This window comes from Phoxinus phoxinus (genome assembly GCF_949152265.1).
Source record: "Phoxinus phoxinus genome assembly, chromosome: 1".
NCBI classification, from domain to species: domain Eukaryota; kingdom Metazoa; phylum Chordata; class Actinopteri; order Cypriniformes; family Leuciscidae; genus Phoxinus; species Phoxinus phoxinus.
Genome location: NC_136876.1, coordinates 33,119,031 through 33,137,052, shown reverse-complemented (window position 1 = coordinate 33,137,052; position 18,022 = coordinate 33,119,031). Strand labels below are relative to the sequence as shown.

The following is an 18,022-nucleotide window of genomic DNA, read 5'->3' as shown; positions in this document are numbered from 1 at the left end:
TCTTTTATGGGCTGATTTTAGTTAATTGGTATACTAAAGGAAATAGACATGAGTGTTACTCATTTAGATTAGGTCAAAAACTCCAGATTTTTGAAGATTAGAAACCCCCAGACTGTACACACGCATTTATTGAATTATTGAAACAGACCTTCCAGGACAGAGTTCACTTGATTACGGCTGGACTTTATTTAATTATATGAAGATGTTTTACCATCGTTGCTACTTATTGAAGCAGCTTCAAACATGTTTTAACCTCATTACACACCTCATTCAGCTTGGCTACTTTTCAAGTTATTCTTAGGTGGCCTGGGACTGTAAGTGTTCTTGTGGTGTCAGCCACCATCTTTATCGTAATGTAATTTTCCGGAAACTCCATATTTAATCACATATCATTTATAGTTCAAGTGAAAAACATTTGTGTGCAGAACTAAGAGCCCACATGCAAAGATGGACCAGACAAGCAACTGCCACTGAGATGATAAGGATGCTAATGCTAAAATATATCTTACTCCATGTAATAAAGAACTTCTTGTTGTTAACAAACTAGCCATCAAGAAGAATGATTAATACTTTCGACTGACCGGTAACAGGTTTTAATTTAAATATCAGGAAGTCTAAAAACTTTTCTCATTTGCTTTTGCTGACAGCTCTTCTCTTCTCTGGCAGACTGTAGTCTTACAAAGTGTCATAACTCTAGGAACCTTTGCTGGGTAATTTACATGGAAGATTGATTAGTCATCCAAATATATTTCCAATAAAGTCTACATCAGTTTTATGCTTACAGAGCAGGCAAATAAGGGCCATATAAGCAGTTAATTTGACAAAGGCCTACTTGAGATGCCATTTCATAAAGAAGACCATACCTCACACCTAACCTAAGAATGCTTATAATTGTTCATGATCATAATGTGTTTCTGCCAGTTTAGTAGCCTACCAGTAATACTGCAGTTGCAGTTTGTTTTGCTAACCACACAGTTTTGATTTTCTTAAGATAGTTCAATTCAGTCATCTGAATGTAGTATGTAATTCAAATCCAAATCAACAAATCTACTTATTTTATTGTATGGACAAAAAATCACTGGGATATTTTTTTGAATCATCATCTTTTATGTTTTACAGAAGAAGGAAGTCATACAAGTTTGTAAAACATGAGGGTGAGTGAATAACATATATTTTTTTTTTATGGCTGAACATGATGGTGGTGAAGCTAGGTTTGAGCAAGCATTTGTGGGCAACCCAAGACTGATCACTCACTAAATACAGACATAAAGATCACCCGTTTGCTGCCCTGCTTAGTTAAAAAAAATATATATAAGAAGTATTAGCAAGAAATGAGGAAATATCAGGATTTTTTACTTCCCTGTGAAACTAGCCGTAAGATTACTTGGGTCATGCATCTTAAGCTTTGTAGAGCAGTACTTCCCATTACAGACGTTTTTGCTGAAGCAGAGTCTTTGCCATATCAATGACAGAAGTATCTTCTGCCCTCGGGTGCTAGTCATTATGCAAACAGGAACAGTCTTTATCGTCTAACTCACTGCTGCTTATGTGTAATTTAATGAATTTAATAGAGCTGTAGGGAATCTTCGTTATCCCTTTAAAACCCCATCTTTTATTTTCCTTTAACGAACAAATCCAAGTTACAACTAAATAAGGTTCTGCCTACTGAACAGCTAAACAAATTCACCAGCATAATTTATGCATTTGGGAGGATTTTCTCCAAATCTGCTTAAAATGCTTTCAAGCTACAGTTTGTGCACTCCATAAAATCAAACCTGACCTTGGTGTTGCTAGCATACTGTAAAATAATTTGTTTAGGGAGTTGACTGCCCTCTGTTGGCTAATTATATTGGGTGAACTTTGAAGTTGAACCAACTCAAGGCAGATCTCAAAAGCCAGTGAATAGCATAGAGTAGCATGGTACAATAAACTTGAAACTCTAGTTCTGCCAACCGAGTTGTCAATCTTATCTCAGCTGGCATGAGAAAAGGGTGGGTCATTAATTAAACACTGCACACATATTACACCAGATAGTCTTTATTTATTGTCATCAAGAGCTGTGAATAAATACAAAAGCATTAAATATTAGTTACATAACAAACACCCTGCATTTAATTTGAAGTCAAGTTCTTAGAGGCAATATATTTAGAAATTCTGGCCACTATGATCAGACATTTATGAGCCAAAGGTGCTTAAAAACAAATAGGCTCTCAAGTTAAAGTGTTAGTAGAAGAATATGGGGAGGTGGAGTACACGTTCAATCAAGTACATTAGATTTGATCTAAGTGCTAAATTGAGGTCTATGCATGTACCTTTGTCTTGTAAAAAGTAATTATTGAATTTAACATCAGCACTACTTAGCATTACCAGACACAAAGACAAAAACTACTAGTGGCACAATAATTACACAAGTCACGAGGCACTGACACTGATATGTCACAGCATAGATTTTATATATGGTAACATTTTGTAATTGTTGGCCAAAGTGGAGTCGTCCATTCTCCAATTATAAAAAAAAGAAAGAAGCACAGACAGAAGATTTACGGCTAAAAATAACCGAAGAGGTAATTTTAACATCCAGTGGTCCTTCTTTTAAATCCAGTACTTCAAATTCATATAAAAGTGCCAACATTACAGATCAAGAGGTTGAGTATTCCTGCACTTCAAGCCTCTAAAACGCTTTGATATCAGCATTTTAGGACATCATTTTATGAAATCATGTAGCATCGCAGAACATCCCGGTTCTTTGAATGTACAATTATTATTTCAAAATTTAACACATACGACGAGGTGAAGCAGTTATAATGGGCGACAGAAGGAAAAATAAATGATACAGGCAATAGGGAGAGAAAAAGTCTTGACCTCTGTGCACATGTTATGACTGACTGTACATGACCCTGCTAATCATCCATGCCTATATTACGAAAAAGGTAAGACATGGATTCTCCATTGTGGATGCGGCGAATGGCTTCTGAGAGGATCATGCTGATATCCACCGTCTTTATTTTGGGACACTGGAGTTTTTGGATCTCGTGTGGAATGGTGTTGGTGACAACTACCTGTACAGAAAGACATCAGAAAGTCAGTTCATGACAACACACTTGTCACTCTGAACCTCAAAATGATGCTGTGATGACCTCATCTATGGCGGACTCCTCTATTAGCTGAGGGGCATCTGAGGAGAGGATTCCATGAGTAGCCATGACAAAGATCTTGTAGGCGCCTCTTTCTTTCAGAGTTTCGGCTGCTGCAAGAAAACTGTCGACATCGTCAATGATGTCATCCTAAAACAAAACAAAACAAAAAAGGTTAAAAAGAGGGATAAACTTAAAATGGCACCCTGATGACATTCAAATCATCTTGAACTCACCACTATGATGGCAATTCGTCCACCTACATCTCCCACAACAGTTATTGGGGGTTTTTCTTTGGGAATCAGCACTATGCAAGAAAAAAAAGACAATAGGGAATAGTCAGGGAAAAAAGTAAAACAGACTGAAAGAGTTTGCTGAGATGAGATTCTCACAAGGTATCTCTAGGCTTGGATGGATGGCGCCACTGTTTTTGACAGTGGGTGGGGAATGGCGTCCATCCACCAGGTCAGATTCTGCATCCTGGGCTTCACCGTGGATCACAGCGATGCCCAGCCGCAATCTTTCAGCAAATGACTGGGCCCTGTAAAAGGACAGACACAGAAATCGTTTTCAAAGTTTTTTTTTTTCCATGTGGCTCTACTCAACCGTTTTGACACAAACCAAGGAACAAACACGAAAGAAGAAAAAGAGCCGCAAATGCTCCAAATCCTGTTAATCGGGTAGGGATGAGCATTTATAACCAAATTTACTAAATTTCAAGACCCCCAGGGAATTTTGCTGAGGCCCCCTAGTGGGCCCGGTCCCCTGGTTGAGCCAGTGTCTTGCACTGCCCTCTTTTTTAAAATACAACTTTGCACCTCACCTCACCCTAACTTAAGTTATTTATGAATCATCTATATTTGGCACTATTGTGTCTATTTTATATAGATGGTTTGATGTTGTTTGTGAGACAAATTTATATCACCATGTGACAGACAATGTTTTTTTTAATTGAATTTCTCATTTACTTTCAAATTTACAACCAGTTTTTTTTTAATCCCGTGGGATGCATGACTGTAAAAAGAACCAGTATACCAGTAGGAATTTAAATACTGATACACTTGGATGCATCTGAAAGCACACGTCATCATCTTTCATTACCTCAACATCATGTTTGCACAGCGCCACCCAATGCATACAGTTGCATCAGTGAGGTTTAAGTGAGGGATTTGGTGGGAAGGTAATATTATTTAATATTATAATCTTACTAGCTGGTCTAGAACAAATAGGCCTACTTGACTAGTCAATTACTCCCGCAAGTCTCTATTTCAAAGGCCTGTGGATCTTTTACATGACATGACACCGCAAAAGTAAGATATAACTTTACCTTTTGGCTGATGCTGGAGATTTGGCCACAATTACAGCATTTCTGTAGTCAGGAATCTGAATGCAGAGACAAAAGTAAAAGAACGATTTAAAAATCTAAAAGGAAAGGCAGACATATACACACATATATTATGCATTCACATACAGTCAACGCTCATTACTAATTAATGGCAGATGACCTTCCATCTGAGCAAGAGAGAAAATTTATCATGAATAAATGAATGCATAAGCTTGTGTGGAGGAATTTATTCTGAGAAAATACAGTGTCTGATGAATCCGGTTTCTGTCCTGCTCTCTATTTATTAGCAACATAACATGGACTGACCAATTATTCAAACTGAAGGCTTTTACAGGACAAACAACTACAGTATCTACAGGAATCTCAGATCTCATGGATGACATCCAGACAAGCGTTAAGCAAGGACCTACTTCTTCCTGTATGTACTGTAGCAGGAACGGTGAGGCCCGGAGATTGTCCACTGGAATGTTGAAGAAACCCTGGATTTCCTTTTGATGCAAATCCATAGTAATGAGATGAGTCAGACCTGCTCAAAGCCACATTGGACGGAGTTAGAAGACTATAATTGACCTATAAGTGTCCTTATAAACCACAAATGAAGGGACAGTTTAGTCTCAGAGGGACTCATTTACCTGCTTTACACATCATTGAGGCAAGAAGTTTAGAGACGATTGAGCCTCGCTTCCTCATTTTGCACTGTTTGCTATAGGGGAAATAGGGAATGACGCCGATGATGTTCCGAGCACAGGACGTCCTGCAGGCGTACACCATAATGAGCAGCTCCATGATGGTGGTGTTAATATCCCTGCAGATGGGGAAGGAAGGAAGGTTTCAAAGACTGGGATTTAGGAAAACTAATTCACATACATGGAGATTTGTATATGTAACATCAGTATCAACGTCCAAGTTAGGGATAATTTACATTAATTTGCATAATGCTACACACTGGCTGGAGGAGGTTTGGAGTTGTCAAAACAGGGCTCTAGATAAAAAAAAATAAAAAAAACTAGTTTGGAGATTAAAAATAAATTAAAAATAAATAAATAAATAGTTGACTATGGTTCCAATCAGTTTAGTCAACTTTTCTTTTGACTTCATGTTAAACCATTAATATTTTAAATACTAAGAGCAATACATTTTTGTAATTAAAAAAAATATATATATAGATATATCAACAAAATTAAAGTGCCTTTACATGATGAAAAAATGATTGCCTCCTACTGTTGTGTTTAAGGCTTCTTACTTGGACACAGTCTGAATGATGAAAACATCTTTGCTGCGCACAGACTCTTCGATTTGGACCCTTGTTTCTGTGGGAAAAGAAATGTTACTTCTTTTTCTTAGGTCCACGATACATTTGTAACTTCACACAAACTGACTAGCTATTTAAAAGTTTGCACAAAGATTTGACTGTGCTAGGAATGCTGGGAGAATTTCACTACAGTGTCTGCATGTGGGAGTCTAAGCGTATCTCCATTTCAAAATACACAAGCATGAACCAAAACAAAGACTGTCAGTTGAATTAGCCAATAGTAGCTCAGATCCCTGCTCTGTTTTGTCTGATCTCTCCAGTATGGCACGCAAAGAATGAACAACCACTACAGCTACAGCCACTGCTAGTGTAGATAAAAAAGCAGATATTTAATAGAAAGTTGAGCAGAAAACAGGCCTTCACCTCTGTTAGCCTCCTGATAGACCTGCACCTTCCCAAGTTCCACACCCAACCGCCTGTGCAAGAACAATGTTCAGGATAATATGAATAAAAAAAAAAAAACTTAAACAGAAACACACAGCAGAAATAACAGGAATCATTCGTATTTGACATTTAAGTTGCAAGATGTAAATCTCAGTGAGACTAGAAAGACCCATAGTTAAAATGTTAACATAACTATTAATGTTTATTTTTTGCATGGAGGCATTTATATAAATGCTAATATATATACTGTATATATTCTTTTTATTTTTTGTATTATTATGAAATGTGAGCCTTTATGAGATTCATCCAGACATACACTACTATTCAAAAGTTTGGGGTCTGTATTTTTGTAATATTTTTTCTTGAAAAAAGCCTCTTATGCTTACCAAAGCTGCATCGATTTGATCAAAAATCTGATATGCTCATTTAATTTAGTGCTCAAGAAAAATACTTATAAATGTTGAGAAAGTTTATAAAAGCAACAGCACTTGTCTTTGCTGAATAGAACAGCATTTATTTAGAACATACATCTTTTGTAACATCACTAATTACTTAGCTGTCACTTTTTGTGATTAATTGACTGCATCAATTAATCAAAGTATTAAAAAAAGAAAGAAAAAATACTGACCCCCAAACCTTTGAACGATATTGTATTTTAAAATAGAAAAGACACCTCTTAGTTAAAAAAATAAAAATCTTGATTTGGTACTAACCATTGGTACTCAAAAGAATACAGTTGTTCCAGCTCAGATCTGCTGTTGGAGAATGAATGTCTTACCACTTTTCCTAACTACCCAATATAACTGGCATGTTATAATGGACCTCCAGTGGCAACTTACTCGGCTATCCTCCTGCCTAGCTCTCTGCTGGAGGGGTTGGAGTTGGCCGTGAAGATGACCAGACCTCCTTTGCCGGCACTCATGTCCTGTGATTGTCTGGTGTCTACCTCTAGGGACTCAGGCAGTGGCTCCCTGGGCACCCAGGCACTGCTGAGCCCTTCCTATCAACAGGACCACAGGCACACACTGTTAGTTTAACACCAGACACTTGAAGGGAACCGAACAAAGGGAAGATGCATGTTTACACACACGAATCAACCCAGACTTGATGAGAAATGTGCACACACACATGGATGACTAACTACTGACACATAATTACAGCAGACAGGAGACTTCTGACTGAGTCTGCGCGATGGTGGTGAATCACGGTTCGTGACAGGAGCACCAACAGACCCTCATCGAGTCGGGCATGTCATAACAATACAGTATGAATAACTCGACATCCACAGTGCAATGAGTCCAAACTTATACAAAAACAAAATGATTATGCTAAAGAGTTTGCTAAGTTCACTCATTCATTATGCTGCTAAGCTAGCTAGACCTTTATGTCTTTTTAGGATAAGAAAGATACACATTCAGTTACAGAAATTAACATTAGCGCAACAGAATTTGTTGTGAGATGCATTTAGCAAACCAAAAAAATATTGTCAAATCTCACCAGTTTTGATCTTTTAATCGATCCCTCAGCCTGGTTCACTGTATCATTTGCAACAATGTGAACATTGCTACCTCCAAGAAATATCCAAGATGGCAGCTATTACGCACAGATTTTCAAAATAAAAGTCATTTGTTTACTTTTTGATATTTTTTATGTACGTGTGTATCTAAAGTAACTGGTTACCATTTTTGCCTTTTTTTTCTCTCCAGTTTTATCATGTTGTTCACCAAAGTCCATGTATTGTGTCAATAAATATGAGGTCAATAAACAATTCATCCCTTGTGAAAAATAAATTAACTTTCCCATACATTTATGTATGGAATACTTACCGGTATTACAGAAATAATATACTTAAAATAGTGATTTTTTTTTTTTATCGACTTACATTGTCTTTGAAATCTGGTTAAAGTGTACTGTCAACTCAGAGCTGACGGATGAAGACGTATCACATGATTAGTTTAAATGTGTCAGGCAGACACCAACACCACATCACCCATCACACAGACTTCCCCTAACGGCTGCAACTCTGTACTACCATCTAGTGCCTGGTTATAATATACTTTTCCATTGCTCAATTGTTGCATGAAGTTAAATTGAAACATCACATGCAACTGGGAGGGAATGGGAAATGAAAGCAATTATTCTTAAGTAAGCAACACTGTTGCCAAGTCTGCAGACGTTTGCTTCAAAAGTTCAATTGCAAAACCAAGAGTGAGGACCTGCAACCGTCACCATCAGCCACAAAAAGAGAAATGAAAATGCTTTATAAATGGAGGGAGTAACATTTCAGGGACTAGTGGGTGATTTTCCAATAGGGGTCATTAGAGCAACACACAAGTACCTCATTCGAAATATTTTAATACTTAAAAGAATACTTTTAGGAAACATTACACATTTGATTCCAGGATTTTTAGTTATAAAGAAGATATTCATTTAAATAATAACATATTAGTCCAAAGTTCAATGGAATGCACTGTTTTTTTTATCAAGATGTTAAGAGGATTTTTCATGATGATATAAATGTCTTTATATTTCACATACACACATTTTCATTCACTCATAAAGAGCAGAAATACTGGTGAACGGGGAAGGAGACAGCTGTAGAGAGAGCGATTCCCAGACTGTCCCCCACGCTTGCTGCAGCCATGGCAAACTCTCTCTCACGCTCAGCGGTCTGTCCAGAAACACAGCGTAAGAGAATGCTTTAGAGACCATTGACTGATACATGCTGATCTAATCAAATGGTTCGAATGAAGTTCACATACCTCCTCATGGATGAAATAGAAGGTATTCACGTAGGCTGCTCCTCCCAACAGACCCTCATAGAGGACAATAATAAAGACCACCCATGGGTAATGCAAGAACTGGTAATATACAGCGAAACCCAACACAACAGCATTCACACACTGAAAGAGAAAGAGTTATCAGAGTCATGAGGAGTTTTAAATATGTTTTCTATTGTCTTGTATTTGCTGTTGCATATGTATGCATGTATAAGTTTAGGTACTGTTGTGTCTTGTCCACTAGATCTCACCTGTAGGAGAGACATAAGGAAGATTTTCCTGATCTTAAAACAGACAAGAGATGTGCGGGAGACAAACACTCCAATCTGGTAAATTGTCTGATACCTGCAGAGGAGAGATAATGATACAAATTGAGCATTTGCTGGATGTTCTCTTAAAGGGATAGTTCACCCCAAAATGAGATTTTTTTATCATTCACCCCTTATGTCGAAAACAACTACATTTTTTTTATGATGTATACATTATTAGGGCACAATGGAAGAATTGTAAAAAAAATACTTGGTAGAATTTTATTTTATCATAATTTCAATTATTGAATTAAACAAACTTTGTTTATCTATATTTTATTATTTTCTTTCTTGTCTATTTGTAATCTTTTAATGCCTTTGCAATGCTTGGTTGAATACTTTGTTTTAACTAAATTAATTAATGCTTTTATTCAGCAATCAAAAATATCCGTAAGACATTTATAATGTTACAAAAGATTTAAATTTCAAATAAATTCTGTTTTCTTTCTATTCATCAACGAACCCTGAAAACAATGTACCATGGTTTACATGGGGAAAAAAGTCAACATTGATAATATGAAATGTTTTCTGAGCATCAAATCATCATACTAAATAGATTTTTGGAAGGATCATGTGACACTGAAGACTGGAATAAAGATGCTGAAAATTCAGCTCAGGAATAAATTACATTTCAAAGTATATATTCAAATATATAAAAATAGAAAACATTTAAATTGTAGTAAAATTTCTTAACATTATTGTTTTCACTGTAAAACAAAACAAAACAAATGAAAGCAGTTCTGACCCCAAAATTTCAAAGTAATGTGATTAAAGAGATTTGTCATGTGTCCTACCAGCGATATTGTTCTGCGTGTGAGAGAGGAGAGTCAGGAAAGTAGAGCAGCTCCAACTAATGAGAAAGATTAATAAATATATAGTGATATTTAGAGATCACAGGTAGTTTTACTGGTGTCTTACTCTTTTTGACCTGTCTGTGACTGTTAGAGAAAACACTCACCAGTCCCTGGTTAATGAAATACTCAGCAAAGTAAACCACACTAAGAGGAATAATAAACTTCAGCAGGCCCTGAAAGAGATCATATGGGTAAGAACAAACACTAACATACTGTAAGGACGCAGAGGAAGTGCATTTCCTGACTGCAGCACAAGGTGCAAACACACACACACACACACACACACACACACACACACACACACACACACACACACACACACACACACACACACACTTTAAATGTGCAATTTAAAACTATACAAAAAATGTAAACCCAAAATAAATAAACTGCATTTCTGATGTTCAGTGGCCTTGAACAAGAATGCAAATAAAGACAGAGATCCCATGACAAACTGAAAATTACTAATTTTATCTCAGTAATTCTAAACTATTATAGGAATTAGATTTTTTTGGGGGAAAAAATAATCATGAGACAAATTTGCCGATATGCTAAAAACAAAACGGTAATAAAAATGCTGCACTGCTTCCATCCTTATGGGTGTCAGTATAAAATTCAAGGTCTGTGAATAAATAAATTATATAAAAAATAATCATGCAAAAATGACTTAAACACCAAACTGAGGCTCATATAGATGCACACAGCAGGTCTAACCTTAAAAACGTATATTTGGTCAGTGAAGGTCAGGGTTCCGATGTGATGGTCCTCTGTCAGAAGAAAGAGTACAGTTATCTGAATGGACCATTGTATACAGAACCACGAGAATGAAAAGTTGCAACAATACAAGCAACCAGTTCCTAAATGTACACACCTTGTTCTTCCTGAGATGGCTCAGAGTCCTCATCAGTATCACTCTCTTCCTCAATTAAAGGGCGTCTCTCCCTGGAGTTCGCCGTTCTGAAATAACTGTGACCACCATTGTGCCGTCTCCACTGTGGGAACGAGGGTGGGAACACCAGGAGGAAGAAATAGCTGGGGGGGGGGAATCATGAGAGAAAAATATATGTTTATGCGGTCAATTAATTTGGTAAACGGGTTCAACCAATAGAGTTGAGAAAGTTATTCTGACCTAACAACCAAAATAACAGGGACAACCAGCATGATCCATAACGTAACTTGGGGGGTCAGACCAGCCTGTGTAAATGCTGAGTAGAGGAAAGCTCCAGCTACTCCTGCTGCCCCCGTCCCAGACCCCCAGCCACTTAACACATCCCTTAAAGAGACAGAAACACAGACACAGACACAAGATATTGATAAATAGCTAGTAAAACGGAGATCAGTGACTAGGGCTATGCTCGGAATAGAATACTAACATATTATTCATACTTTTTTCTGTAATATGGAGTCATTAGACTACCATTCAAAAGTTTGGGGTCGGTAAGATTTTTCAATGTTTTTAAAGTCTCTTATGTTCACCAAGGCTGCATTTATTTGACCAAAAAACATAGTTCAATCAGCAATATTGTGAAATAATAGTACAATCTAAAATAATAACTGTTCTCTATTTGACTATATTTTAAAATGTCAATTATTCCTGTGATGCAAAGCTGAATTTCAGCATCATTACTCCAGTCTTCAGTGTCACATGAACATTCGGATTATTATAATTTTTTATTATGTTGAAAACTGTTGTGCTGCTTAATATTTTTGTGGAAACCTTGATATTTTTTTCAGGATTCTTTAATGAATAGTAAGTTCAAAAGAACAGCATTTGTTTGGAGTAGAAATGTGTAACATTATGATTGTATATTTACTGCCACTTTTGATCAATTCAATGCACCCTTGCAGAATAAAAGTGTTAATTTGTTTACAGATGTTTTACAGAAGCCGGACTTCTCAATGGTAGAGAATCCTGCGCATAGTATGCTAATTACTGCATACTAGATAGCATAGAATACCCAGATATTATAACCAACTAAATTTCACAAAATGTGCAGCACACTAGATGCAATATCTCACAATGCAATGTACTCAGCATTGCTGGATCAAAACTGCATAATAACTGCTGTTACTACCACCGATAATACCTGAACATTCACAAAATGAAATGACCAAAATACTAACATAATAAGGTTATATTAATATGAATAATGATTACTTTAACATCAAAAATAGTGCATACTGTACAGGTACAAAAACATCCCAATACAAAACAGTTTGAATGAATGGGTTTCTAGGCGCTACCTGCTGAAAAACACAGAGAGGGAGAGGAAGGAAAGCTCCCCCAATCCTGAACTAATACTGGCAAAGACGACACCTGAGGAAAGATTCAGAGGTTCATCATCACAACACTTATCAGATCTCATTAATCCAGTACAAAAGAGGACATGCTCATTACCAGTTATGCTCATCAATACAGTTGAAGAAAATGACACCATCAGGAAGCTGACCACTGCCGTAAAGAAACACACCAAAACACGGAAACTGTTCATAATAAAAGTGAAAGAAAAGAACAGATTAATTCACAATTAAAGGGATAATTCTTGTTAGTCTTTCACAGAACTACCCCTTTAAACTGTGCAGGGCTACAATCAAATCAAATTAATGCCTTTAACTTTGTTAAGAGGTTTGACATTGATTTCTCACACTATCCATCTCTTATCACAGTCTTACATAACATCATTTTAACATCTACGCAGCTAAACCGGTCTAAAGATGCTGTAGGTTGTTAGACATAAAATAAATAAGTGCTTGTCAACTTTACCCATAAGGCACTTTGTGTATATAGAAAGGTGCTGTGAATTTGATTATGAGGGTGGGTAAGATGTCAGCCAACAGCACAGCCTAGAAACAAAAATAAAACTGTGTCACTCCCTGAACAAATATTTAAACATACACTTAAATCCATAGACAACATGAGGGACACATTTGAACAGTTGAAACAAGGAAGGAATGACAGAGAGAAAGAAAGACAGACGTACCGCAGTAGACACAGGATTGCAGTCAAAGCGGTTGCTGTTGTTCCTGATCTCTATGTTAGTCCCATTTGGAGCTGGAGTCTAGTGCGAGAACAAAAAAAACAAAAACAAAACAGAAACATGAGTAATCAAACCTTGTGGAAAAAGTACACTTTAGCATACTCTTAAAAAAAAAAGAAGAGTACATAATGGACATAATACGCTTTAAAAGAATATATTAAGTCTGACCTGAACGTAATGGTTTCGGAAATTCTATTATAGTTTAAATTCATAATAAATGCAATTAGTTAAAATTAGGAGTGTAGGATTTAAGTACATCTTTATCCCCCAGTTTCACAGACAAGGCTTAAGCTAGTCCCAGACTAAAATCCTTGACAGTACTCTGTCTTTCGAGGCACATGTAAATAATATTACACGGTCCGCATACTACTATCTGCGAAATATTAATCTCTTTCTGCTAAGGGTACTGCTGTCCTCGTGCATGAATTAGTTACCTCTCGAATTGACTGCTGTAACTCTCTGCTCAGTGGTGTTTCACAGAATCTTATTCATAAACTTCAGATGGTTCAGAACTCAGCAGCTCGGATCATTACACGAACACCGTTGAGCATATTACTCTGGTTTTAGGGCACCTTCCTTGGCTTCCAATCAGATATCGTATTCAATTTAAGATTTTACTTTTTTACTTCATAATCTAGCACCTTCATATCTGAGTGAACTTCTTCATGCGTATGTACCTACCCGATCCCTCAGGTCTTCTGCTTCTGTGACTCTTGTTATACTATCTGTGCTTTTGACTACCATGGGAAGTAGAGCCTTTAGTTGTATTGCTCCGGCGATTTGGAATACTTTACCTCAAGATATACCTTGAGTGTCTTGAAAGGCACCCACAAATAAAATGAATTATTATTATTTTAATAAACGCTCTCTTTAAGAACACGTTATTTAATTAATTATATGAATTGCAAGAAAATTTTATATATATACATATATATATACATTATATATATATATATATACACCTTTAATTCAAAGTACTAATGCACATTCAATACAATTAAGCACACTTCTTTTTCACAAGGGAAGAATGGAGTTATGGAAACTGTTTTTAGCAATATAATCATAGCCAAATCTCAGAAATATCTTACAGGTGTTGTTGCGTTTTGAGATTCCTGTTTTTGTAAGATGTCATGTGCTGCACTCAGCATCACCACATATGCAAAGTTATTGCAAAGTCCCAGTAACCTAGATAGAGATAATGAAGATTAGTTTACATTTTGCGTATCACTTTAAGCAAAGTTTGCAGAAGATTCACTTACCAAAACCCAATACAAATTCTCCAGCGCTGAAAACGACCTATAAAAAAACACGCCAGGATAAAAAAAATGCTTTACAAATAATAAAATACTGTTAAAGTGTCATTAGAGCATCCTACCTTCAGTGTGAGCTGTAATGACAGGGTCAGAGTTTAATGCTCGATCCATTGCGACTTTGACACTGAAAAACTGTCACAAAACTACTTCTCTAGCTGAGAGTTCAAATGCAGACATCCATAAACATTACATATTCATAACAACGGTGTGTCTGAATGATCATAGGTCATTTTGAAGCGGCTTTATGTTAGATAAACAGACAGACACGGATCCACTGTCTTCCACTTTCATTACCTCAAATAATGACAAGCGACAGCAGTAATCACAACAGCACCAGTGTGCTACACAGAAATAGATCCGACTGAACGCAATGCTGCGACGAGTAAATAGTTCCCACCGACTGCAGTGACTGTTTTCAGTGCACAATAGGGCCTTTATCTATTCTGAGTTTTCATTTAATTGTTTTTATTAATTTTGAGAAATATTGAATCTGTTGTTGTACTCGGATTATCAGATACTCACATTTAGTCTAGAACTATAGGCTAAAATAAGCATCAAGTTTACACCTCTGTCTACAATTTCTCAACATGAGGACAGGAGAGGTGTCAGTCAATACATGGGAAAACAAAATAACTTGTGTTGCTTATTTGAAAATTTAACTAAGATATTTTGTTGTAAATGTAACCCACCTAACAAAAACTCGTTGAAAAGACGTAGAAAAGACGACATTGCCAGACGTCTAAACAACGTTCAAATTTGGTTGAAAAGTGAAAGGTGAAAAGCCGTCTTTTTCAGGTCGTTGAAAAGACGCCCATAAAAAGGACGTCCTATTCGCGTCTTAATACGGTTGTAAAGTGAGTTGAAAAGACGACTTTTTTAGGCCTAATTTCAACCGTGAATTCATTAGATTTTATTTTCATAATTACTGTAAAAAAATAAGACAATTCACAAAATAGTAACAAACCATTTATTGACTCATTTATCAAATACATCTTTCACGTAAAAAGAAACACTTTCCTGATCACATCTTAAGCCTGCATTTGATCAAACATACCCTGAAATTTCACAACTTATATTGTGAAATATTACTACAATAAAAATAACTTTTCTATGAATTAATACATAAATAAATATACATGTAAATATATAGTATGTACAAAAGTATGTAATTTATTCCTGTGATCAAAGCTGAATTTTCAGCATTACTCCAGTCTTCAGTATCACATGATCCTTCAGAAATTATTCTAATATGATGATTTGATTCTCAAGAAACATTTATGATTATTATCAGTTGTACGGCTTCACATTTTTGTGGAAACTATGATAGTTTTCAGTATACTTTGAATATAACTTTCAAAAGAGCAGCATTTATTTGAAACATTTTTTTAACAATTGAAACGTTTTTACTGTGACTTTTGATTAAATTAATAAAATCTTTAAATTTATACAGAAAAGATAAAAAAATTTCAGTATAAACATTTTTTCAAAACAATAAATATTTATATAACCGAACAATGACCAGTTATAACCACATTAGAAAACATTAAAGGGATAGTTCACACAAAAATGTAAATACCCTCATGTCGCTCCAAACCCTTAAGACTTTTGTGGAGAAGACAAATTAAGATATTTTTAACCGATGCCTTGTGTGCACAAATAAACAATTTCATCTTTATTCACAAATTATGTATCTCCGACGCATGTTGCACCATGAGATGGCCGGCTCTCACACCAACACAACACTGATGAATCGTGGTGCTCCGTAAACACGTTTCAGAGATATATATTTTGTGAATAAAGATGCAATGTTTTTTTTGCACACACAAAGCATTCACATCGATTCATAAAGTTGAGGTTAAACCACTGGAGTCATATTGATTATTGTTAGAATAATGTCTTTACTACCTTTCTGAAGCATGAAAGTTTTAGTTGCATAAACTGTGAAATGGAGGGACAGAAAGCTCTCAGATTTCATTAAAAAGATCTGTATTTGTGTTTCAATGATGAACGAAAGTCCTACAGATATGCAATGACATGAAGGTGAGTGATTACATTTTTGGTTAAATTTGACACATTAGATAAATCAGTTCCCTCAGGGGCACCAGTAGATCTCTCCCTGATCTTTGATCTTCTGGTTCTTTTGCTCCTTCCACTCCCGGATTATTGAGCCACAACAGAAGCTTCCACTTTAAATGCTTTAGCCTGGCTGTTTTTTCTCCAGCATCTAAGAAATAAAACAATAACCAAAATGTAAAGTATACACTTGAGTTTTCCCTCTACATATACGTGCAAGATTTCAGTCATAGATAAATTGTAAATGTCTGCTTGATTAGACATTACCTGTCTAGCGATGTATGTTTATGCTGAAATATATTGGTTTGTGTTTTAAAAGCATCTATCACATGTCATTTGTAGCGAACTGTCTCGTCTCGTGTGATTAAAGGTTTGAGCTTCAGAACTTCCGATAAGGGAACATACATAGTGAGTTTTTAGGGAGCAAATGTTTTAGTGCACTGTAAGGATTTTGTGATTAAGACGGCCCTTAACCACTAACTACTGAGTTAGGGACCTGAGTGATATGCATTCAGAGTTTAGCACCTTGATTAGCTTGTTCAGGTGTGCTGGACTAGGTTGGAGCAAAACTCTGCATGTAAGTGGACCTTGAGAGACAATTTTAGGATCTCCTGCAATATGTTCTGAACTTACAACACTGGTGGTGTCCAGATCCAAGTTCTGCAGAGTTTCTGGTGATCCTGGATTAGCTGCTCAGGTCTGCTTAATTGGGGTTGGGCTCTGTGATCAGGACTAGATGGCAAACAATACTGTAAAGAGAAAGAAGACAAACAATATTATTATGCTATAAATAATTTGTTCTGTGTTCATCTGCTTACCTGTACAAAGTATGCATCATCAATATGCAGTATATATTGAATTTGATCTTAATAGCACTGTTTTACTAGACAAACCTGATCAAAATTAATGGAGGAAAGCCTTATTTTGCCCTCCAGGTGGGCGTTCCTATGATGGTGTGACGTCACGTGAAAACTATGAATTAACTGTATAGAGCTGGTAAGTCCCGCCCCCTCCGCTAACCCCGCTGGACCTCAAAGTTGAAAAACCGTCAATGCAAGTGAATGGGAGAAAATAATTATTTTCTGGTCCCGTTCGAATTGTGCCATGAATGTGAACATATGTTGTCTGTGAATTTTTTATATAATCTTTCATGTTACGTCTATTTTTGGACTAAATTTGGACCAAATCAGACCGACCAAACAAAGCCCAAATTTCAACGTCTATTTTTGGACTAAATTTGGACCAAATCAGACCGACCAAACAAAGCCCAAATTTCAACGTCTATTTTTGGGCTAAACTAGGACCAAATCAGACCGACCAAACAAAGCCCAAATTTCAACGTCTATTTTTGGGCTAAACTAGGACCAAATCAGACCGACCAAACAAAGCCCAAATTTCAACGTCTATTTTTGGGCTAAATTTGGACCAAATCAGACCGACCAAACAAAGCCCAAATTTCAACGTCTATTTTTGGGCTAAAT

General features: G+C 36.3%; 2 protein-coding genes across 6 annotated transcripts; both read right to left on the bottom strand.

Moving 5' to 3' along the window:
- Positions 1 to 2,021: 2,021 nt before the first annotated feature.
- prpsap2 (phosphoribosyl pyrophosphate synthetase-associated protein 2) lies at positions 2,022 to 7,782 on the bottom strand. 4 transcript variants are annotated; one of them, XM_079612020.1, is made up of 11 exons: positions 7,673 to 7,782; positions 6,889 to 7,175; positions 6,155 to 6,207; positions 5,675 to 5,789; positions 5,112 to 5,284; positions 4,890 to 5,005; positions 4,462 to 4,517; positions 3,527 to 3,675; positions 3,371 to 3,441; positions 3,138 to 3,284; positions 2,022 to 3,059 (listed from the first exon to the last, which is right to left on the bottom strand). In XM_079612020.1, coding segments are annotated over exons 4-11 (873 nt in total). In that variant the 5' UTR covers positions 5,677 to 5,789; positions 6,155 to 6,207; positions 6,889 to 7,175; positions 7,673 to 7,782; the 3' UTR covers positions 2,022 to 2,900. The 4 variants fall into 4 exon arrangements, with proteins under 4 accessions (XP_079468146.1, XP_079468145.1, XP_079468148.1 ...); XM_079612019.1 differs by having other exon boundaries at positions 5,723 to 5,789; positions 7,015 to 7,175; positions 7,673 to 7,774; XM_079612022.1 differs by having other exon boundaries at positions 5,723 to 5,789; positions 7,673 to 7,772.
- A 110-nt stretch (positions 7,783 to 7,892) lies between these two features.
- Positions 7,893 to 15,306, bottom strand: cln3 (CLN3 lysosomal/endosomal transmembrane protein, battenin). 2 transcript variants are annotated; one of them, XM_079611914.1, is made up of 16 exons: positions 15,158 to 15,306; positions 14,531 to 14,600; positions 14,415 to 14,451; positions 14,244 to 14,340; positions 13,099 to 13,176; positions 12,882 to 12,961; positions 12,516 to 12,601; positions 12,362 to 12,434; positions 11,247 to 11,390; positions 10,989 to 11,149; positions 10,832 to 10,884; positions 10,222 to 10,290; positions 10,058 to 10,113; positions 9,207 to 9,300; positions 8,938 to 9,078; positions 7,893 to 8,846 (listed from the first exon to the last, which is right to left on the bottom strand). In XM_079611914.1, exons 2-16 carry the CDS (start codon positions 14,577 to 14,579, stop codon positions 8,730 to 8,732), a joined length of 1,335 nt encoding a protein of 444 aa, XP_079468040.1. In that variant the 5' UTR covers positions 14,580 to 14,600; positions 15,158 to 15,306; the 3' UTR covers positions 7,893 to 8,729. The 2 variants fall into 2 exon arrangements, with proteins under 2 accessions (XP_079468040.1, XP_079468039.1); XM_079611913.1 differs by lacking the exon at positions 15,158 to 15,306 and adding an exon at positions 14,763 to 14,972.
- Positions 15,307 to 18,022: the final 2,716 nt, after the last annotated feature.